This window comes from Heptranchias perlo, chromosome 6, assembly GCF_035084215.1.
Source record: "Heptranchias perlo isolate sHepPer1 chromosome 6, sHepPer1.hap1, whole genome shotgun sequence".
NCBI classification, from domain to species: Eukaryota; Metazoa; Chordata; class Chondrichthyes; order Hexanchiformes; family Hexanchidae; genus Heptranchias; species Heptranchias perlo.
In genome coordinates, this window is record NC_090330.1 from 108,988,105 (window position 1) to 109,012,334 (window position 24,230).

At 42.7% G+C, this 24,230-nt stretch overlaps 1 protein-coding gene across 1 annotated transcript in view; it reads left to right on the forward strand.

Moving 5' to 3' along the window:
- Positions 1–24,230, forward strand: part of pcca (propionyl-CoA carboxylase subunit alpha) — a 313,585-nt gene that overhangs the window by 288,078 nt on the left and 1,277 nt on the right. Inside the window, exons 22-23 of the mRNA XM_067986601.1 lie at positions 4,021–4,161; positions 23,891–23,968. Coding sequence (XP_067842702.1) covers positions 4,021–4,161; positions 23,891–23,968 — 219 coding nt within the window. The remainder of the gene's footprint in view (positions 1–4,020; positions 4,162–23,890; positions 23,969–24,230) is intronic.

The following is a 24,230-nucleotide window of genomic DNA, read 5'->3' on the forward strand; positions in this document are numbered from 1 at the left end:
ATCGCTCCTGTGAAGCACCTTGGGGCATTTTACTGTGTTAAAGGCACTGTATAAATGCAAGTTGTTGTTACAGTCTACAGACAAATGGAGACTTTCACCCCAGTAGTCTGGGCTAAGTTGGAGTTCTAGTCCATAGTGCCATCCTACACCCGCATCAGGCAGCTTTTAAATGAAAGGTGTTTCGATTTGGAGTGGGTAGTTTATCAATGTGCCGACATTTAATGTTGCGTATGCCAGAATTGTAACACTTATGGAGTACATTCCTATCCATCTTTTCAGTTGGGAATTGAGGCAGTCTCCCTCTGGGAGGAGGGCAGAATGTACTACTTCCTGTAACTGTTGTCACAACCAGGAAGTATAAAACATCAGGAAGTATAAAACATCAAGAAGTATAAAAAGTAACAGCCTTTCAAAAAATAATTTTCTCTTGGTAAAAACTTATGAGGGGTTTTGATAGAGTACACAGGGAGAAACTGTTTCCACTGGCAGGAGGGTCCGTAACCAGAGGACTCCGATTTAAGGTAATTGCCAAAAGAACCAGAGGAGAGATGAGATGTTTTTGTACACAGCGAGTTGTGATGATCTGGAATGCACTGCTTAAAAGGACAGTGAAAGCAGATTCAATAATAACTTTCAAAAGGGAATTGGATAAATACTTGAAGGGGAAAAATTGCAGGGCTATGGGGGAAGAGCAGGAGGAGTGGGATTAATTGGATAGCTCTTTCAAAGAGCCGGCACGGGCACGATGGGCCGAATGGCCTCCTTCTGTGCTGTAGGATTCTATGATTCTAATAGCTTATTTTTTGTTGTCGAGTTTTAAATATTCAGCAGCACACAGAAAATCAAACCTGCCAACTTTGCAAAAGTTACTAGTGTTTTGTTTTCCTATGCAAGAATGTTTTACAGTTTAGTCAGTGGTCTCTTGTCATTTATTTATGTCTTTTAACATTGTTTTATGTCAACTGTATCCTAGTGGGCATAAGAAGAGATGGATTAGCATATTTTTGATATAAAATGTAGTGTTTTGCACTTAACAATAATCTGATTATGCTGGGTGTCATTTTGAAGTGTGACTTCTCTTGGTCGATTTCCCACACTGAAGAAATGTGCCTACAGCTGTATTGAGCCTACCACAGCCCTAGTTCCCAGTTATCAAATGATCATTGCATCTGTAGTGTTGACAGTGAATCTGCAAAATGATCCTTTATCTTTTTTTTTTCAAATCTTGACAAACCAGTATTTAAGACTGTGAAATTGCAGTTAGTGCATCTTTAGTAAATTCTTTGGATCTCGCCAAAATGTTGCCTCCTGGCTTCTCATTAATTAGAGTGACAGCACAATTTACAGAGTGTGTTTTTGTAAATTAACAACTATTTAACCAACCGTTTCTAGCAGTATTGAAATTAAATTTAGTTACTTCATAAAGCGTGGCCATCAAATCTAACATTCATATCTTAATTATTGCTGGTATGTGTATCACCTTTTCAGAGATTTGAGCAAACAATCCAGGCTGACATTTCAGAGCTGCGTTGTCAGAGGTGCCGTCTTTCAGATGCGAACGTTAAAATGAGGCCCCGTTTGCCCTCTCAGGTGGACCTAAAAGATTCCATGTTACTATTCGAAGAAGAGCAGGGGAGTCCTGGAAGATATTTATCCCTCAACCAACACCATTAAAAACAGATTATCTACTCATTTATCTCATTGCAAACGGTGGGACCTTTCTGTGCACAAATTGGCTGCAGCTTTTCCCAATATTGTAACAGTGACTACATTTCAAAGAAAAATTTGCAGGGCTATGGGGAAAGAGCAGGTGAGTGGGACTAATTGGATAGCTCTTTCAAAGAGCCGGCACAGGCACGATGGGCCGAGTGGCCTCCTTTTGTGCTGCGTGATCCTATTCCATGACTCACACATGAAGAATGGCTACTTAGATGAGATACAGGAGGTGATCTTCCATAGTGGGATGTGGTTTCACAGCCCCTGCGGGGAGCACTCAGCGTAAATTACCACCACCAGCAGATGGATCGGAATCGAAAGAAAATCACATGCGTAACAATTAATATATTGAAAATAGTTTTTTTATTAAAGTTTGTGTAGTGTTCGCCTATTGAAATTTCAACCGTTGTAAACACTTGATCTCAAAGAGGAGGGACAGAGAAGAGCAGAGAATGTTTTTCAGTCTCGTCGGGTCATCTTGTGCGTGCAGGCGGTGGGGGGAGGGGGAAGGAGGGAGAAAGAGAGCGAAACCTTTGTTAATCTCACAGGGTTGTCTCTTGTTGAATCAGAAAAGGAATTGCACTGCTGTTATGGCAAGAGTCGTCTGCTAACTGTTTTAGTCCTGCGCTGACTGAGGATGCTGATGGGATCCTCGCACTTTGGTCGAAGCCAAGGGAGTGGAGAAAGAAGTATAAAGGAAATAATATAGTAATTAGAAGGACATTTGGCTATCTTTCCTCAATTCTTACCCCTCCACATTTTACACGTTAACTGGAGTCCAGGCAAACTTTGAGCAGTGACTGCTGCCATCTACCGGAATCTAATTTGAATTGCAAGCTAAACGCACTAATCCTCCAGAGAAGATCATCTTCTCTGGAGTCATTTATCTCCTTATTAAGGAGCTGAATTGGGAAAATTCAAAAAGGGTAGTCATCACTTTTGAAAGTTTCAGAATTAATTTATCCACTGATTTGAGAAGAATATTTTTTTAGGCAGCGAGTTGTTATGATCTGGAATGCGCTGCCTGAAAGGGCGGTGGAAGCAAATTCAGTAATAACTTTCAAAAGGGAATTGGATAAATACTTGAAAAGGAAAAAATTCGCAGGGCTACGGGGAAAAAGCAGGGGGAGTGGGACTAATTGGATCGCTCTTTCAAAGAGCCAGCACAGACATGATGGGCCGAATGGCCACCTTCTGTGCTGTATGATTCTATGATTGTGGCTCAGTGCTTTTTTTATATGCTAGGAACTCCAGGAATTGATTAAGAGTGCGGTTTAATATATATTTTGTTCAAATTAGATATGGTGAAATCTGTCAGTAATAACCATCTTTGTAACTGAATTCAGCTGGCCTCGTGATATAGGTCAAAGTCTGAATTGTAATTGCATAGCTGGGACTGTGATTAGATTATGAGATTGTCTTTCACACAGGTGGTTCCTTTTCTGCATCTTAGAACATATTTTACATCAGGATAATAAGCACTTACGAACAGAATAGGTTGACTTTCTATATCTTTGGGAGGGAAGTCAAAGCATTTCTGTCAATCTTTAGAATTTATGATCCCGGTAGAAATTAGTGTTTTGTTACCAATAGACAATTCTGGTTGATTTCTGTTTTTCTTTCCTTTCCCTCTTGTGCTACATCTCCTGTAGAGAGGGCTGTGCAAACACCCTATTCTGCCATTCTGTATTTAAAAGAAAGAATTGCATTTATACAGCGCCTTTCATAACCTCAAGACTTCCCAAAGCGCTTTACAGCCAATGAAGTACTTTTGAAGTGTGTTCACTGTTGTAATGTAGGGAACACGGCAGCCAATTTGCACACAGCAAGATCCCACAAACAGCAATGTGATAATGACTGGATAATTAGTTTTAGGTGTTGGTTGAGGGATAAATATTGGCCAGGACACCGAGGAGAACTCCCCTGCTCTTCTTTGAAATAATGCCATGGGATCTTTTATGTCCACCTGAGAGTGCAGTCGGGGCCTCGGTTTAAAGTCTGATCTGAAAGACGGCACTCCCTCAGTACTGCACTGGGAGTGTCAGCCTGGATTTTGTGCTCAAGTCTCTGCAGTGGGACTTGAACCCGCAAGAGGTGAGAGTGCTACCACTGAGCTAGGGATGGTACTTGTTTATTGGGCAGTAGTTACAAGGGTAAACTTCACATGTCTGGAGTGAACTTACCTTGGCAATATTTCAGACACAAGTAGTTATCTCAGAGATTGAAGACACAATCTTAGCTTGCTCATTTTAATTGCATAAACTGATTTTAAAAGTTTAAAGTGTACATATTCTTTATTTTTAGTACAAAGTCCAAGTACTGACCAAGCTAGCAGCAGAACTGAATAAGTTCATGCTTGAGAAAGTGCCGGAAGACACCAGTAATATCCTGAAATCGCCAATGCCTGGGGCAGTTGTCACTATAGCAGTTGCAGTTGGAGATGAGGTAAGAGTTAATGCAATATTTTCCATTTGTTACACCGACTGTCTTACATGGTTGTTCTTGATATGCATCTGATGTTGAAAGCCAAACTATTAATCTTTACCGGATTTTCTTTCTCACTGGACCAGAAGATTTTACATGGCTACACTTAGAACTCACTAAATTTACATTTCTGTGCCCCACCACAACTGTTATTACATATTTAACATGTTTATTTATAATAGGTAAGAATCAATGCTCAATTATAGTTATATTTCTGAATAATTTAGCAAATTTATTATATCTTGGGTTAAAACACATCAGCTAGCCTCTTAAACGTGGAGAAGCATCTCCAAGTTGCTCATATCTGGGTAACTAAACGAATAGGCAACTTGTACCATTGCCCGTGAATAGAGCTTTGAGTAGTCCCTTGATTATGGTACTATTAATAGTCCATGTGAATACATTAACTTGTGACCATTTTGCGTGTCGCAATGACCTGAGCGCACAAACGTTCATGCCGTCTCATTTAATAAACGATTAGCATTGAGATTCCGAACTTTTAGCAGAATATATTTCTAGGTTATGTTTTTGAATATTACTTTGTGCTTGACGTGCTGTAACTTTTAACACTGCTTCCTCTAATCCTCCCAATGATCCTGCTGCTTTGTGGTTACAAACTGCATCAACCTCCTTGTCTGCTCGTTCAATCTGAACCCAATGGTGCACAATTTAGGCCTTCTCTCTGTGCCTGAACTGAGCCTTTTATTCCACAATCAGTCCCATCGCCAAGATTGTTACCCTCCACCTACGGAACTTTATCTGCTTACATCTTACCTCACCTCCCCCGCTCGTAAAAAAACAACCTTATCCACAGCTTCATCACCGTGACGATTGATTTCTCCAATGTTCTCTTCACCAGACTTCTTTATAAAACACTGGCTAGGCCTCAGCTGGAGTATTGTGTCCAATTCTGGGCATCGCACTTTAGGAAGGATGTCAAGGCTCTGGAGAGGGTGCAGAGGAGATTTACTAGAATGGTACCAGGGATGCGGGACTTCAATTATGTGGAGAGACGGGAGAAGCTGGGATTGTTCTCCTCAGAGCAGAGGAGACTAAGGGGAGATTTGATAGAGGTGGTCAAAATCATGAAGGGTTTTGAGAGAGTAAATAAGGAGAAACTGTTTCCAGTGGCAGGAGGATCGATAACCAGAGGAAACAGATTCAAGGTAATGGTAAAAGAACCAGAGGGAAGATGAGGAAACATTTTTTACAATGAGTTATGATCTGGAATGCACTTCCTGAAAGGGCGGTGGAAGCAGATTCAATAATAACTTTCAAAAGGAAATTGAATAAATACTTGAAGGGGAAAGATTTGCAGGACTACAGGGAAAGAGCAGGGGGAATGGGATTATTTGGATAGCTTTTTCAAAGAGCCGGCACACGCGCGATGGGCCGAATGGCCTCATTCCGTGTTGTATCATTCTATGATTCTTGCCTCCAGCCTTCATAAACCAATTCAGAATTCTTCACCTTCAACCTTCTTGCCAATGCCCTCTCCCAGATCCAAAGGCTCACTTACGCCACAGCGAGTCAACTTCAAGACCTAATCCACCTTCTGAAATCCCTCCACTGCCTCATCCCACTTTGTTTGGGGAATTTCTTTTTCCAGCTGTAAATCCCAGCACACCACTGTGTCAATAATGAGTTGGTGACGGGGCGGGTCTTACGACAGGACTCACAGCAAACAGTCTATTTTACAGCAAAGAAAGTCTATTTACTCAGCAAACAGAGTCTACTTAAATAGCGCACTACAGCAAACAGTCTACAGAGTCTACTTAAAAAGAATCTCCAAGAACCACAGCAAACGGACCTCATGACTGAAGCAGGGTGATTATGTCTCCCGATAAAAGCAGGATGATTTCTCCAGCAAAATGCAGTGAGTGGACGATAGTCACATAATACAAATGATGTGCCTAAAATCAATCCCAGTCATTTACAGCAGTGCGGTCTCCAGGTGTGATTGACGGGAGAATTACCCAATCATCTCCATTGTGGCCGGGAATAGTGGTGTCACGATATGCAGCCCCCTCCAGCCTACTGCACGTTCCCTGTCTCCTCCACTTCCATCGTCAGAGGTTGATGTTCCAGTTACTAAACCCCTGGAATTCTTTCCAAAATCACCTCGCTTTGCCATCTCTCCTTTCAAAAACCTCCTGGAGCCCTATCTTTTTTGACCATCTCTTCCCCCTTCCCCCCCGAATTCCTTTACTTCTTGTTCCGTGTCCATATCTCTCCATGCAAAAGCACTCTGGGATGTTCTTTTACAAGAGAAGCACTATGCAGATGTTTGAAAAAAATAAAACGTTACTGTAAGCACAAATACTTTCATCTAAAGGGGGTGGAACATTCAAAGGAGCAAATGGAGTACAATTAAAGCTAGAGTTCCTTGGGTGAATAGAAACATTAAAATTAGACTTAGTGGCATAAGACAGTTCTAGAGTCAATAATACAACAGAAAATCAAGCTGAATATAGAAAATATGGAGAAGTAAGGAGATTACAGCGGCTTAGAGGGCGTATGAAGAAAGACTGGTAGATAACAAAGGGAAATAATAAAGGATTATAATCGCAAGAAGTTAAGGAAAGGATCGGCTGATTAAAGGTCAGAAGAGGAATCTACACATGGAAGATGAAGGCATGGCAGAAATGCTAAATGAGTACTTTGTTTCAATTTTCATAGAATATTATGGTGGTGGGGATGAAAGGATAGAAGGGCAGGAAGCAAAGCAACTGGACAGGATAACTGTAGATACGGCAGTATTGGAAAAAGTCGGTGGAACTCAAAGTGGCAAGTTCACTGAGACCCGATGGCGTGTATCATAGAAAGATAAAGAGAGGAAATAATAGAGGCTCTAACCATAATCTTTCAAGCATCCTTGGATATGGAAGTTGTACCAAAGGATTGAAAGGTTGTGAATGTAACACCTCCATTCAAGAAGGAACAGCCAGGTAACAATAGACCAGTCCGAGAGGATCATGGTGAAAAGAGAAAAAAAGAAAGAACTTGCATTTATATAGCGCCTTTCACAACCTCAGGATGTCCCAAAGCACTTTACAGCCAATGAAATACTTTTTGAAGTGTAGTCACTGTTGTAATGTAAGAAACGCAGCAGCCAATTTGCGCACAGCAAGGTCCCACAAACAGCAATGAGATAATGACCAGATAATTTGTTTTTTAGTGATGTTGGTTGAGAAATAAATATTAGCCAGGACACCGGGGAGAACTGCCCTGCTCTTCTTCGAACCATGCCATTGGATCTTTTGCGTCCACCTGAGAGGGTAGACAGGGCCTCGGTTTAACATCTCATCCGAAAGACGGCACCTCCGACAGCACTGCAATTGGGAGTGTCAGCCTGGATTATGTGCTCAAGTCTCTGGAGTGGGACTTGAACCCACGACCTCAAAGGCGCGAGCTTGAGGACCAACTCTACAACATCTAGGACGATGAGGAGTTTCCGGATCACATAGAATCTTACAGCACAGAAGGAGGCCATTCGGCCCATCGTGCCTGTGCCGGCTCTTTGAAAGAGCTATCCAATTAGTCCCACCCCCCTGCTCTTTCCCCACAGCCCCGCAAATTTTTCCTTTTGAAGTATTTATCCAATTCCCTTTTGAAAGTTACTATTGAATCTGCTTCCACCGCCCTTTCAGGCAGTGCGTTCCAGAGGTCACCATATCGAGTCAGGCAGATGGTTGATGAGAGGATTGGTTGAAAGAGAAAGAGAGGGGAGGTACAGGAAAGCTACAGGTCCCCGGACCTGTCCAGTAGCTGCATTGTCTGGATCATGATTAGTTATGAGGACAGCAACTATGACTTGAAGGAGGATGGTCCCAATCAGTGGAGTGGTGTTGTGGTGAAAGGGGATACCCAAGGATTGGAGGGGAAGGATCCAGAGGAGAAGACAATAGGTGGATTTCCATCGTCAGGTAGCATCCTTGGCAGCCATGACCATGTGTTCTGGGACAGGAAGAGGTTGTAAAAACAGGACAGCCTTCACCTACCCTGTACTGGCACCAATATACTGGCAGAGAGGATAAATAGAACAGCGGGCGATTTAATAGCAAAATACAAGTAGCGGAAAAATGTAATTTGAACAAGATAGTCCAGAGAAATTGAACTGATATTGCAGCCATATCTTCAACCCTATCCAGTGATGGGGTCAAAAACCACATGGACTGCACCTAGAATTCCCACTTTCTCTTTCTTTCACATCCTATCCAGCTACAGGCCTTTTAGTTTAATTGAGCACTTTTATTTTGCGCAACGAATGCTGAGAAAATGCTCCCATCGTAGTACGCACTTGTTTTGATTCACTGGACAGCGGGCGTGGGCCGGGCGGTGGTGGGGGGGGGCGTTGGTTGAAGCACCAAATTGAAGCTCCGACTGCAATCTCACAATTAGCCTCGGCTGCGAAATGAGAGAAAGAGATGAGAAGGAGATGCATTAATGTCAGTTTTCGCACGCACCAAGAGACACAGAACTAGGCGCTATTTTCACAGTAAGGCAAGTGGGGAGTCGTGTTTTCACTGCTGGCTCGTGTTGTGATGTTGGGACGAGCGGAGCTCCATACGTGTGTGGAGGGGCTGCCCATCCGACTCTCACTGCTCGTATCATTTTAAAATGACTCGAGAGAACTGACAAGATAATCAGCCCTAAAATAGTGGTACAGTGAGCCGCCAGCACTGGTTTTTAAACATTAAAAGCTCTACCTTTTTTTTTAAAAGAGAGCTTTTATACTGTAATCAATGCCCATCTACCCCAGTGTGAATCTGCCTCGTCCGGGAAACTTCACTGCACCAATTTGGGCTTGTCCAACGGGGGACAATGCAGCACGACCAAAATTGCAACATTTGAACGGTGTATTTGGTGTGTTGTACAAGAGTGCGATCCCTTGAAAGGGCTTTGGGTTTAAGAAGTGGAGTTTAAAGCTGCACAGCGACGCGTAGATTGTGTTTCCATACAGGCTCAAGGTGGAATACGAAATCAGAAATAATTGTTTAACGGCTGATGTATCTAACTTTATACCCTGCGTTACACACCCTTGACCAGTTGCCTTGGCATGGTATTTCCATGGTCTCAACAATTCAGGAGCCTTCAGCTTCCACTCAGAACAGATTATTTGTTGTTTTGGAATCACAGTTAACAGGTTCTTACTCATAGGCTGGTGCAGTAAAGAACCTACACCGGTGATTATAAGCACAGCAATTATCAGAGGAAATAGTTGCTTAAGTTGAACAGTGGAATTTAATATTTGAAATAGGAAACTCTTGTGGTGAAAAGTTAATGTAAATTTAGTTTAGCTAAAAAGCAAAGCAATTTCTAAAATGCATCATTGTCTAAAACAGTCATTAGAACTGGCACACAGTAAAGTGAAGTGAAACATTTCCCTTTTGTATTAGGGGCAAATGTGCAAGAACTGGGATTAAAATAAAATTTTCGACTGGACGGTAGCTCTGTGCTCATCTCTGCTCTATGAACATAACTCGAAGAACATTAATGCACGAGTGTTTTGACAAGGAAAATGCTATTTGCGTGATTTGTAGTTCCCTTAGTACGACACGCAGTTTAACTTCAATTTTGAGAGAATGGTGAAACCTATAGGATACCTTTGTGCAGAGTGAGGTTAGCAGAAGAGCGCAAAACGTGTGAAGCAAAATTCAGCGTTCCACAAGGACTAGGCTGGGAGCGAGGCCAAGATGATAAAGGATGTGCTCTTTTTCTTCCTGCAGCTGTTTTGCTGGAAGCTTTGAGCAGTGAACATAATCTGTGCGGTGGTGACCTACGCTTGTTGTCAGTGTTAATTGTGCAGCTTTAATTACAAAAACACATTGGTGATGCTGAAAAGGATTTAGTTAATTCCTTCCTCTTTCGCATCAACCTCTCGAATTAAAATTGAGCCTTAAGTCAGTGTCAGCTATCTGTGTTGAAGTAAGTAGTGGGGTGACTGGCTCAGATTACTCATTGTGCTTGTCCATCAGAGGACTCTATTTCACACTGTACAGCTGCCCAGCTTTGGATGAATAGGGAACTGCTACTCTATAATAAATGTTCTCTCTCCCTCCGTTTTATCATTTTCTCTTTGCGGGGGTTTGGGGGAGGGGGAAACCTTCCCATTTGGTTAGGCATTTCAGTCCTGTGTACTCAGCTATTTCTTTAAAAAAAAATAGCTCATGTGAAAATTCTACACGCAGAAACATGACACTGTAGTAAACCAACCCGTTGTAAATAATAGACTTGCTTCAGTTAAAATGAATGCATAACAGCCGTGCGTGCAGCGTTCCGCTGGAACCACCGTACCTGGCAATACACAGGGTCCTGATGTTTTTCGACATTAATGTCACGATTATAAATGCCAGTTGTTGATGTTAATCACGGCAGCTTTATTTAGAAAACAGCGTTATTGTTCCCTGGTGCTGCCAGAATGTGATTACAGTTTTCCTGATGTGGTCTGTGGCTTTCTGATTTTTGTTTTGGATTTTCTATGTATTGATAAGCTGGGAGTGCATCACAAAAAGGCATATCTTATAGTCTGAACCAAAGTAAAGGATTGTTTCGCGCATGGCAGCTCGAGTTATAATAAAGCCACCTTCAGCTGTATCATTTGGTGTAAGAATGCTTATGGAGAGGTGCACTTGCCCTGTATTGTGCTTCAGGCAGTGGTTAAAGTGGGCCAGGACACTCTAGAATGTTGTTAAGACTCTTTAACTCTGTCTCCTGGATACTGAATATTATCAGCCTCTCTTCCGCTACCACTGCAGATTGAGAATTACACATACTAATGGAGCCAGAGCTTACCCACATTACTCAGCACAAGTGAAACCAGTCTATATTATTGCCTGTAGTGAATATAGGGCGAGTCTAATTCATGTGAAAGAGTGAACTGCCTCAGCTAGCATGAAATGAGTAGCTTTCATACCACCTATCAAATTCATTTGTAAAATAGTTTGAACCCCTGCCAAGTAGGAAAGCAATGCATCAAGAAAAGGCCATTCAGACACTCAAGTTCATTCCTTCCGAACTCATTGGCCCAGATCTTGCTGGAGTGTGGGGCCTCTCGTGACGTGCCCCGTTAGTTAGACTTTTTCTCCTCGCCCTTCAGCTCAAAATTATTTTGCGGCGTAACTTGCTGGAAGTGCGAGCTGATAACGGGGCGGGGAAGGGAGACGGGGCGTCCGGGACCTCAGTGAACGACGGGACCAACAGTCTATCTCCTTAAACAATGAGATTTAACGATTGAGAAAGAAACAGAGGAACGACAGAGAAGGAAATCGGGTGAATTAGAGTCAAATCAGGTACAGAAAGAGAAATAAAGAGAGGGAAAGAAAGATTGGATTAAGAGAGAGAGAAAAAAGAGACAGAAAGGAAAAGTTTTAAAAAAAATTTTAAGTTTTTAAAATCTCTAACAATAATTGACTTCATGCAGGAATGAGACTCAACAGTTTAAATTGTTCGATTTCTGGGCTCTGAACTGTGCGAAATTGTTCGCGGCCACAGCGCTGGTTCTGTTCTTCTTAACTTCGTGCACGAATTACTGGCTCCACGCTGTTACCTGCCCGAGTGCGAGCAACACGGAGCAGGAGGTTGAGATAAATGGAACAGAAAAGTTAACTGGTGGAACCCGAGAATCACCCCTCTCAATTGTTCAAGAGAGATTGATTGGCCGTCATTAACATTTATCACGTTAAAAAGGTACTTACGCCGTTAATTACCAGCCCTAACTTTCTGCGGCAAGTTTAATGGGCAATTAATGTACAAATCCAGCAAATTTTTAAAAATAACAGGGAGGTTGAGGGCGAGATGCCGTTTGTGCGAAGCAAACGGAGGAGCGGTGTAAATCGACCAGCAAGTTCTGGGGATTCAGAACTCATGGCGTTTCTCTTAATCCCCCGAGCTCGCTGGCCGATTTATGCATTAATAACGGTGTGCGTTGTTAATAGGCCGTTATTTTGCCAGCAAAATTCATCCCACTGCATATTCTGCTGAATGCCCTTTCCTGCTTCCTACATTCTTATATTCATTTAAAGGCTGAGTGAAGCTTTAGTCCTTCAAATTGACTTTGGGAGGCTCCACAAACATCAGAGAAAGAAAATGTTGATAGTATTGATATGTACTTCAGACAACCAAAGGCATTTTGGCCCATTGGCACTTGCCCCATTCAACTCATGCTGCTACCTTTCCTTCCCTATTCCCCCCCTCCCCCATCTTCTGTATTAGGCAAAAAAAACAAGCAGCCCATAACTAACTCAGGAAACATCTGTCAAATATTCCTCTCAAACCTGACCCAAAATCTTATCTTCCTTCTCTTGCTTTTCCAAAACCTTTTTGAGGGACAGCAAGCAATTTCACTACCACCTTCGGAATGCTGCTCCACAAGTCAATCACACTGAGAAAAATAAAAGATCTGCACACCCAATCTCACTTCCTGCTTTCTCATCCACCCTCTCCGCACTGTGGCTGCAGTGTGTCCTATCTACAGGACGCACTGCGTCACCTTGCCAAGGCTTCGATGGCAGCACCTCCCAATCTCACGACCTCCACCGCCTAGAAGGACAAGGGCAGCGGGTGCATGGGAACACCACCGCCTGCACGTTCCCCTCCAAGTCACACACCATCCCGACTTGGAAATATATCGGCCCTTCCTTCATCGTCGCTGGGTCAAAATCCTGGAACTCCCTACCTAACAGCACTGTGGGAGAACCTTCACCACACGGACTGCAGCGGCTCAAGAAGGCGGCTCACCACCACCTTCTCAAGGGCAGTTAGGGATGGGCAATAAATGCCGGCCTCGCCAGCGACGCCCACATCCCATGAATGAATATTTTTAAAAAGCTAAATGGGTGGTTTCTAGTTTTAAATTTAAAAAAAATGGTTCCAAATGGCTACCCCGGTCATTAGCACATATGAAAAATGACGGTCAGGAAAATACCCTCTTGTCCACCCAGCCTGTCCCGTAATAGTTTGTGTATCATGTGATAGTTTGTGTATCATGTGATAGTTTGTGTATCATGATTCAGACACCGGAAACCATGTGATCTCCTGGGAGAGGCGAAAAACCAGATAAAAACCCAGGTCAATTAAGGGAAGAAAAATCTGGAAAATTCCGCTCCGACCCACTTGGGCAATTGAAAACTAGTCCAGGAGACCACTCTGACCCTGATTAACATCACCAGTTACCAACCTCATGTACAAAGTGACCTCCGCCCCGGCCCGAAACAGGTCCAGCTCTCGCTCGACGGAATTCAGCGAATCAGCATCCACTGCACAAGCCGGCAATGTTAGATCTGCCTTTATTGTTTCGATATTTTCAACGATTTTGTTTCTTTTAAAAAAAAATGATTCACAGATGTGTAACCCTAAAGTCTGGTCAAGCTGATAGAAGGAGCACCATATACAAGCAAGGGGTTCCATTTTAGAGGCAAGAGGAAACAGTTTGCTTGCTCTTGCTGGCTGACCTGAAAGTAAAATTAAAAGGGGCCGGGACGAAGCCTTGCACTTGGCCTAGTCGAACAGAAGGGCCCGGAATTTGCTGGAGCGGGGCGCGGGAGTTGCAATTTATTCCAGCTCCAATTAATTTTTTGCGCCGCCAGTTGCTGGAAGCGCGAACTGATAACGGCGCGGCGAGGATCTGGGACCTCGGTGAACGACGGAACCAACTTTTTTGCGGCGATTTTAATTTGTTTTTTACGGCGCAAGTGCAGCGATTTCTTGAAACCCACGGGGAGGTCGAGGGCGAGACGCCGTTTTGGCGAGAGCTAACGGCGGAGCGGCGAAAATCGTCCCGCAGCTTGTGGCGATTCGCAACACGCGGGGTGTCTCCTCCTCGCCACGAGTCGCTGGACGATTCGCGCGTTAGTAACGGCCGGCGCCATTAAACTCACCGATATCTTGGCAGCAAATTCTGGGCCATTGTAATGGAACGAAATGTGCACCGTTTGATAAATCTGACAAGTGGATGGATGTTGCTTCTTGCCCACAAGAAAAATTCATGCCTGTTGCATTGTGATGGGCCTTGCATTCTTCCTGATCTTTAGAATAAATAAATATCCACTTGGCAAATAAATTAAGATCTGGCTCTTAGCCTGAATCATAATTGGGGGAAGGAAATGGAAACCATGGAAATTATTCTGAGGGAATCCAGTTTAATACATTTAGTAATTTGATGCATTCATTTTAATTCAGACCTATATATATATTATAGTGTCACTGAAGGGGTTACATCTGTCTCTGCTCATTAGAATATAGTTGGGGAGAGGAGGAGGATTTAAACCATTCCATTTCATTAAAATACACTTATGTGCTGCATGTAACAGTGCGTCAATCAGTCATCTTACATTTGCATCATTAGTTTTGTCAACTGAAAATCCCCCGAAACAGGTCAAGGGATCAGACTTTAGAGGAAGGCCCAGCACATTGTTTGATTGCAATTGTGGCCGCAGACCAGAAGGAGACAATTTTAGGACACTGCCAGAACGAGGAGAATTAGGTGCCGCGCCCCTTAAGTACACTTAGAGCACAAGCGTAAAATCTGTACAGAGGCTCTCTGCTTGTGTTATTCTGATGAGGTACGATTTTCAGACTGAGTTTCTTAGTCTTGCTACAAAGGGAGGGAGCTGGCATGTGTTGTAAGGTAACTTTCCCCTCCGACCTCTGTACGGGTTTCTGGTCTGCTTCAGTCTGCTTAATGCTCGTCGCATTCAATGTGCACCTTGAATAAACTGGATCGCGAGATGATGAATTTACGTCCCAGGTTGCATTGAATTTTATGGTGCATGGGTGTGGGAGGGGAGTGAAATTGGACTTGGGGCAGGGGGCACAAAACAGGCAGAATCGCATCGGCCAACCATTATACGACATGCCTGACATTCAGTTCTCTTGAGGTCAATGGCGCCTGGGGTTGCCAACTCTCCAGGATTGCCCTGGAGTCTCCAGGGATTGAAGATTAATCTCCAGGACACTATTGCGAGCAGAAACCAAGGAGACAAATCGTAGCGGCACTAAAAAATTGTGTTTGTATTTCCAACTTTCTTTGAATTCTTCTGTTTGTTTGTTATAAAAATATTGGAGATGGAAGAAAAGGCTGTTTGACTGACAGTCAAGAATCATTCAATCGGGTAACGAGGAGTCTTTTCACTTTCCAATTGGTGTGGGAAGGCGGGGCACCATGATGATGGACATGTTGGGCGACCAATGGCGGGATCATGGGGGCGGGGCAATTAGAGGCAGGAGGTCATGTGATGAAACCCCCAGAATATGTCCAACCAAAGTTGGCAATGGAACCAAATATCAGACGGAGCCAATGACGGGTGACCGTCCTCTGCCCATGTCCAGTTTCAGCCCTCATGATGTCTAGTTGGATGAAATGAGGTCCAAACTGATCTTCTGTACAATAATTCTAATCTATCAAACACCATGTTTGTACAAAACAAAAAAGTGTGAACTCACGAGCCTGTTTTTGCACCGAGGCGCGTGGAAAAATTCCCCGGCCTCCACACTGAACAGCTCTACGTTTGATCAGTGTCTTGGTACCGGCAGACATATAACCTAAAGCTGAACAGGAAATTATATGCTTTATCAAATTGGAGTCACAAGGATTTATAACTTGCATGTTTTAAAGATAAATTGTTTCTGTTTACTATTGTTTTGCGATACCTCAATTAAAAAATTTGCATTCTTGTTTTCAAATCCCTCCATGGCCCCTCGGCCCCCCTCCCTATCTCTGTCACCTCCTCCAGTCCTACAACCCTCCGAGATCTCTGCGCTCCTGCAATTCTGGCCTCTTGCACGTTCCCGATTTTCATTTTCCCCACCATTGGCGGCCGTGCCTTGAGCTGTCTGGGCCCTAAACCCTGGAATTCCCTCCCTGAGCCTCTCTACCTCTCTCTCCTCCTTTTAAGACGCTCCTTAAAACTTGCCTCTTTGACCAAGCTTTTGGTCACCTGTCCTAATATCTCCTTATGTGGCTCGGTGTCAGATTTTTATTTGATAATTGCCCCTGTGAAGCGCCTTGGGACGTTTCACTACGTTAAAGACGCTATATAAATGAAAGTTGTTTACTTCCTTCTGCATCAAGGGATTAGAGGAAGCAAAAGGTGGAAAACAGTTTTTAAAAAGAGTGGCCAATTGAGCTGATTAATGGGACAATAAAGGTAATCAAAGCAAGAAAATAGAGAAGGGGAATGGGTAAGGAAATTAAACGTGACCCACTGGAGTAAAAATATTAATCAAAGAGGGAGAAACACAAGAAAATCAAAATGAAAATTGTTTGAAGGGGGGGAAAGAATTTGGCAAAAATTTTTAAAATACAAGCAAAGAAATCCCGTAAACTTGGTAAAGTTTGGTAGAGAACCAGAGGGGAGATGAGAAGAAACTTTTTTACACAGCGAGTTGTTATGATCTGGAATACACTGCCTGAAAGGGCGGTGGAAGCAGATTCAATAGTAACTTTCAAAAGGGAATTGGATAAATACTTGAAGGAGAAAAATTTACAGGGCTGTGGGGAAAGGGCAGGGGAAGTGGGACTAATTGGATAGCTCTTTCAAAGAGCCGGAACAGGCACGATGGGCCGAATGGTCAAGAGTCTGCTCTCCTGACATAAAAATTTAATTTTAACTGTAATTGGTAACTTTCTTTCCTTATCGGTGCTGTCACAAACTCTGAATAAAAGTTAACGTGCAATAATTAAAACTGCAGCAGACTGAAAATAGGCAAAAGTTTATGTATACTCCCCCCCACCAGGGGAACACCACCAGCGTTTTAAACTTCACTCACATCCCTGACTTAAGAAATCTCCAAGACTCCAAGAATGGTCGAAGGGATCTGATTCTTTCGAATAAAATAATTTTTGTACTGATCCCCTTGTTTGTGTTTGTGTGCTGCACTGGATCAGAAGGACAGAAGGTGATAATCACAATTGGACCTACACGACCCTCTTTGTGCATTCTGTCACTTTTGGCAGACAAAAACAAGGCAAGACAGAACAAAGGGAAGATGTGACATTTACTACGCATTCTCTGAAGGACTTTGCGCCTCTTTAAAAACCAGCTGAAAGTTTCAGGGCTTTGTACTTCATTGATGATATCTGCTTTTGGAAGAAACACAATCAGTGTTTTTTTTTCACTAACTACCAGAATTGTTCTATAGTGTTCCTGTTCTGCTCCGTACAACAGATGCTATGCATTAATTGGCCTGTGCCGATCTGACCCCAGGTTCCTGGTAGTGGGCTGTGGATTTTAGCATGAGAGTTTCATAAGCTTATTTATTATTGCATATTACCTGGCATGCATGATATGAGCATGCAAGCAAAGGTATTTCATGGTTTGCAGTTTCTAATGTCATGTGGGTTTAAAAACCTGTGTTTCTTTAGTAATGTTCTAGCAGCAGGTAAACTCTAAATACCATCCATCAGGAGCTAATTTTTTAATCCAGATACACAAATGACTGATGAACCTGTCTCCTGTATGAATGTTTAGCACCATGGAAAGCCATATGTCACTGGCACCATTTCCTACGCAGTCCTCTCATTTCTGGAAGAGCTGCAAAAAAACAATCAGACCTAATCTTCTCGGGTTTCATTTCATTTTTAGTTTAGTTAAAACAAAACCACCGCTGGAAGATTACATTTTTAAAAATCAATTTGGCGACCACCCCTTACGATACTGAATCGCATTATAATTTGTTTTCTTCAGCAGATACATAGCGAATGCTTGTTGGGGGAAACTCTAATGTATTTTTCCATCTGTTCAAAAACAGATCGCAGCCCATGATAGCGTGCTCTCCCTCATGTGGGAAAACCACAGCTGTTACTGTATGCCACGTCCAGTAAATGTATTATCCTCATTTCACATCTCTAAAGGATCAGAACCAAAATCGTGGCATTCCTTGCCATGGATGGTCACGCTTTGCGTCCTTCGTTTAGGACTTCTCCAGGCATCTGCATGCAGTGAAGTTTCAGTAATATTGTCAGTGATAGCCTATCTCAATTTTCGTTTTTTTTTTATTTTGGGAGACACTGTGTGAAGTTCTTAAAGCTTTTCTCCCTTCCACATTTTTGTTAGATACACGTCAGTGTGATACATTGTATAGTCGCGGCTAAATACAAAGTTTGAAGTACGCTGTTCAGTTCTTGCTAGTTTGCATCCAATGCTTTCTGCTGACGGTGTTTCCCGAAGTGTGACTTTGGCACCTTGTTCTGTATGAGGTTGCATTAATGAGAATAATTAAAGGGCATTCGATAGTACCTCCATGGGACATGTAGCACATGTGTCTTAAAGGATGGACCTTAGAATCATCTTGGGTCATCCCACAGTCACTACATTGTTACCCCAGGCAAGTGTCTTAACGGGATCACACGAGCTAAAGAGTTAAAATCAGTTTATCTACATAGTGTGCTGCCCCTAAAGTTTTAAGACGAAAGTCTCTGGGGAGGAACCACTCTGTGAAAATAAATGGGCCTTGATAGATTTCCATATCATTTATAACTTTCCTTAATTGCACAGCAAAGACTTGCCAGTAAACCTGGAAAAATTGGCATCTTTATATCCATTATAGTAATTTTGCAGACCATGGCAAGCAGCTGGCTTTATTTCACATCACTCACAATTAATCATCAGTCGGAGATGTCTGAAACTCTGTAAAAAAAAAACGTGGCAATCCTATGTGACATTCAAAACCTCCTAAAAACGCCAAGATCCGTGGAGTAAGTGGGACAAGCTTTTTCTTTCAAGCAAACTCAATTCTGTTCCAGGACAGACAGCAGCCTATAACGCCGGCCTAATAGCCTGCTGCGAATGTGAACCAAGACCTTGTGTTGAAAGGAGAGGACGCTGTAAGCTGGATGAAAGATACGTGTTTCAAATCCACAAGACTTACCTCAGTTAGAGGCAGGAAGTACGTCAGCAATGGTTGGGTTTATCAGAAAGACTTCAAGGGATTTGTGACCGTTCTGTAAGCGTAACACTGAAGAGGTCGTGCTGTAATCATTAAGTCGTCGGCTGAATTATGAAATTGTTTGTGAGATATGTCCTAAATAGGATGCACTGTTGATGTTCTAATTATATGGGCCTCTTTCATTAGCATGCAGTAAAATCCTGTAGTAAACAGTCACAATTGAGCAAAATTGACTGTGTTGGACAGGCGATTGTTTATGAATTTTTCAGTTTTGTACTTCTTTACCCAGAGAGTGGTGAGAATGTGGAGCTAGATAAACACATGGAGTAGTTGAGGCGAATAACATAGATGCATTTAGGGGGAAGCTAGATAAACACATGCGGGAGAAAGGAACAGAAAGATAAGGTGTAACGGTTAGATGAAGTAAGGTGGAAGGAGGCTCGTGTGGAGCATAAACACCGACATAGACCAGTTGGATCCAAATGGCTTGTTTCTGTGCTGTAAATTCTATATTTGCTTTAATCAGTATTTTTTTTTTTAAATGAGCAATTTTCAGTTAGAAAGAGTGGTGCAAACAGAAAAAATGATTGCAAATTGGCAGAAGGTGGGGTGGGTTCAAAAACCCGAGGGCAGCCGGTCACTTGAATCCCACTCCCTTAGGTTACTTTTGTCAGTTTTTGCCCAGGCCACCAGATGGAGCATCTATTTCAACAGAGGTGAGGGGAAAAAATAGAGCACGTCCTCCCAGTTCTGCTTGAATTGTGTTCCCTTCAAGAAAATCAAGGAAGGACACTTTGACAGCCCAAACTATCCTGCTGGCCCAGTGAGAGAGCAGCCTGCAAGAAGTGGTGAAAAAGCAAGGCCTTCCCTTTAGATCAAAAGCAAAATACTGCGGGTGCTGGAAATCTGAAATAAAAACAGAAAATGCTGGAGAAGCTCAGCAAGTGAGGCAGCGTCTGTGGAGAAAGAAACAGAGTTAACGTTTCAGGTCGATGACCTTTCGTCAGAACGGGAAGGTGTTAAAAGAGTTAAAGTCTTTAAGCAAGTACAGAGCCAGGGAAAGGGGGGGGGGGGAAGGAAAGAACAAAAGGGAAGGTCTGTGATAGGGTGGAGGGCAGGAGTGATGAAATGACAAATGGTGCAAGGCAAGGAGGGTGGTAATGGGACAGGTTAAGAAACAAAAGATTGATCAGGAGAAGCTGTAAACGGCAGCAGCAGAACCATTACCAGCACTAGCTGACCGAAAAAATGGGAGCAGTGGTTATGATCTGAAGTTATTCCCTCCAGAACTGGGTAGAGGTCGGTCTGTTGCCAATTGTTGCGTAGCAGGTAATCATTTAACTTCCAGTTGACTTATGTAGGCACTCTGCGCCAATCAAGTTGCACATTGGTGTACTGTGAATTATTAAATGTGCAGCTCCGTACATTTCACTAGTTACAGATTACATTATAAAACAGGAGGCAGTCAACCTAATAAAATAAAGGTTAAGGCATAGAAGTCCTATCGCTAGACATCACAATCAAATGATGTTTAAAGGATTTGATAGGGTCGATAGAGAGAAACTATTTCCTCTGGTGGGGGGAGTCCAGAACAAGGGGGCAGAACCTTAAAATTAGAGCCAGGCCGTTCAGGGGTGATGTCAGGAAGTACTTCTTCACACAAAGGGGAGTGGAAATCTGGAACTCTCTCCCCCAAAAAGCTGTTGAGTCTGGGGGGCCAACTGAAAATTTCAAAAACCTGAGATTGATAGATTTTTGTTAAGCAAGTGTATTAAGGGTTACGGAAAATGGAGTTAAGATACAGATCAGCCATGATCTAATTGAATGGCGGTACAGGCTCGAGGGGCTGAATGGCCTCCTCTTGTATTAATGCAATTTACAACAACTACTTGAATATAGCGTAGTATTAACTATTAATGTAGTAAAACGTCCCAAGGCGCTTCACAGGAGCGTAATCAGACAAAAATTGACATTAGGACGGGTGACCAAAGGATTGGTCAAAGAGGTCGGTTTTCCGGAGCAAATTAAGAGCACACTGTACCTGTGTGGGATGCTAAAGCCATCCAGAGGATTAATACTGCACCAACTTTTCCCCTTGAATCCAGCTTTGGACTTCTAAAAACTTGAACTAGAATTCTAAAAGAAATGCTGGTTTTGGGATCCGATATCCAACATTGCTGGTAAAGGGTGAAGTGATGTTAATGTGTCAAAGATTTAAGCCGTGCAAGAGGAAGCAGCTTGTTTAACTATCTCAGCAGCTTTTAATAACAGGACACATTTTTAAAGAATAAAAAAAAGATTCTGCTCCAAACCATTTTCCGAGATGGAAAAGCTTTTTAAGTCTTAAAAATTCTCATTATTATGCCTGTATTATGGACCTTTTAAGTATGTAATTTGCTTAATTTGTTATGTTAATTTGCACGCAAGTTACAAACGCATGTTGTGTTGTGCTCTGGGACTGTAAATGTTGGAATGTGCTAGACATATCTAACACATGCTACAGACTTGAGAAAATGATTGGTTAATCATGTAAAATCTAATTACTAAGTACGGCAATATCTAAACTAAGTGACATCTGCTTAATTTAAAAATGAACAATGGAACAACAACAAATTGCATTTATATAGCGCCTTTAGTGTAGTTAAACGTCCCCAAGGCGTTTCACAGGAGCGATTGTCAAACAAAACTTGACACCGAGCCACATAAGGAGATATTAGGACAGGTGACCAAAAGCTTGGTCAAAGAGGTAGGGTAATAAGGAGCGTCTTAAGGAAGGAGGGAGAGTTAGAGAGGTTTAGGGAGGGAATTCCAGAGCTTAGGGCCCAGGCAGCTGAAGGCACGGCCGCCAATGGTGGAGCGATGAAAATCGGGGTTATGCAAGAGGCCAGATAAACATGTTTTTTTAATGCATTTCAGTAACTGATGTTGCAAATTTTAGTGTTTTATCAAATTAAATGTAAAAAGGAAAATGCCCAAATTATCAAAATTAAAATTTTGCAGCACTTTACAAAGCGAACTTAGACTGGTGTTTATGAAGGCATGTAAACTAGTTAGTGAACTTGTCGACCACAGCTAAAATCAGACTATGAATTAATATTTGATCCAATCCACGTGTATATAAAATCATTACCATGTATTTGTTGGCGTTAATAGTATTTTGTTCGCACAGTTCATGTCCTTACATCTGTTAAAATAATTGGGTCACATGACTAGCAGGAACTGCTCAGGGGGGGTAATTTTAAGTTAACTCTCCGGGTGGGAAATCCATGAGCTCGGGTGTCACGCTGATTTTACACCCCGTCCGATGTTACTGACCACTGACTGCAACGGAGAGTGAGATCGGGCGGGATGTAAAGCCAGCGTTGCATCTGATCCCGTCAGTTTCCCGGCGGGCGGGTTAGGTTAAAATTGCCCCCGATTAATGATACTCATTCTCGAGACTAACAAGTCAATAATGGCCACTCGGGCGAGTCAACAGAGGGCAGCGAGTACTTGTGCAATCAAACTCCAAGGAAGGAATCACTGCCTTTCAAGGGAAGGGAAGGGAGAGAATAAATCTGAATGTCGTTAAGCGAGTTACATGCAATGAATGAGAGAGTTGCAATATAGCAGAAAATACCACATCTAGTCAGGATGATGGGGAATGAAAGGAAAACCAGAATTTTTGCCCGTGACCTTTATTTCCTGGTAAGAGAACACAACGTTTTACAGTGTTTTAGGTCCTGTAATGTGATCTTTTAACAGTCAGCCTTTAAATTGATGTATATGGCTAGGCGAGAGAGAGTTTGATCTCTCTCTCTCTCTCTTTCTGCACTCACGCACATAAACTAGAATTTATAGCTATAACTCGTGAAGAATAAGTTATCAAATGGGCAGAAATACTTGCCAGAGATCCATTCAGTGGTTCTGATCTTAGATAATCCCCGGTTTTGATCAGGTGTCCGTAGAGTTAGCTGGTTTGCCTAGCTATCTGCTGGTTAGGGAGAGGGAAAAAAGGGCTCACTCGTGCTGAGGTACGGTTCCACAGACACCAGCAGCTCTCCCGCACCTTATTCAAGTGAAGCCATCAACAAACTACTCAACTGGGGTCGGAGAGAAAGCAGGAGGAGTTCACCGTAGCCAATCTAAATGCGGAGTGAATATTGACACCACTGGATCAGCCAATGAGTTGGAGGCAGGGGCGGGTCTTGTGGTTTTAATTTACCGGAGCCTCTGAACTCATGAGCGAAACTACAGCAAAGTCTCCCGATTACAGCAGGATTATTTCTCCAGCAAAATGCAGTGAGTGGAGGATAGTTACATAATACAAATTATGTGCGTAAAAATCAATCCCAGTCACTTACCGCAGTGCGGGCTCTAGGCGTGATTGACGGGGGAATCACCCAATCATCTCCATTCTGGCCGGGACTCATGGTGTCGCTGCATGCAGCCAACGAAATGTTGTTCTTTTCCAGTGTCCAACGCAACACTTGAATTTTCCATTAGAGGGTCACAGAAGTGGAAACGCTAGTTAACTTTTCCTTGACCCCTGAGCTCTGACCTCAGCACAGACCAAGGATCAAACCTGGGGCCTTTCTGCTTGGTTTAACTTCCGAATTTAATTTAAAAAAAAAACGACATTGTGTTGTGCAATGCCATTCAACTTATATCCCGCAATTATTTTTCTCTTGTGTGTACGATGCTTCAAGTCGTTTCCTGCATCTGGTTTTCTGGGAGGCTGAGAATGTTGGCCTTTCGTGAAACGTGAGGTTTTGTCGTTTATCTCGAGCAGTTTTTAGTGAAACATTTCTGTTCTTTTAAACAGGTTTCAGAAAGTCAGGAAGTCTGTGTAATCGAAGCAATGAAAATGCAAAACAGTTTGACCGCTGCGAAATCTGGAAAGGTAGGTTTACTGGAGCCGATTGTCAACATTTATTCATCGAAAGGATAGAAATCACCCGATTTTGTTCGGGGGGCTGTCGGGGAAATAAAAGAAGTAACTACCTGTTACTCTAATTACCGCTATCTGTGAACATGAATCTTTCAGTTAAAGGCTGACGTGTAGCTTTGAACGGGAGACTATTTAGAAGGAATGGACATGACGGCTGTCGTTAAGTGTATCTATTTTGAGTGAATATTATGGGCTGGGCTGCAGTCCAAAAAAG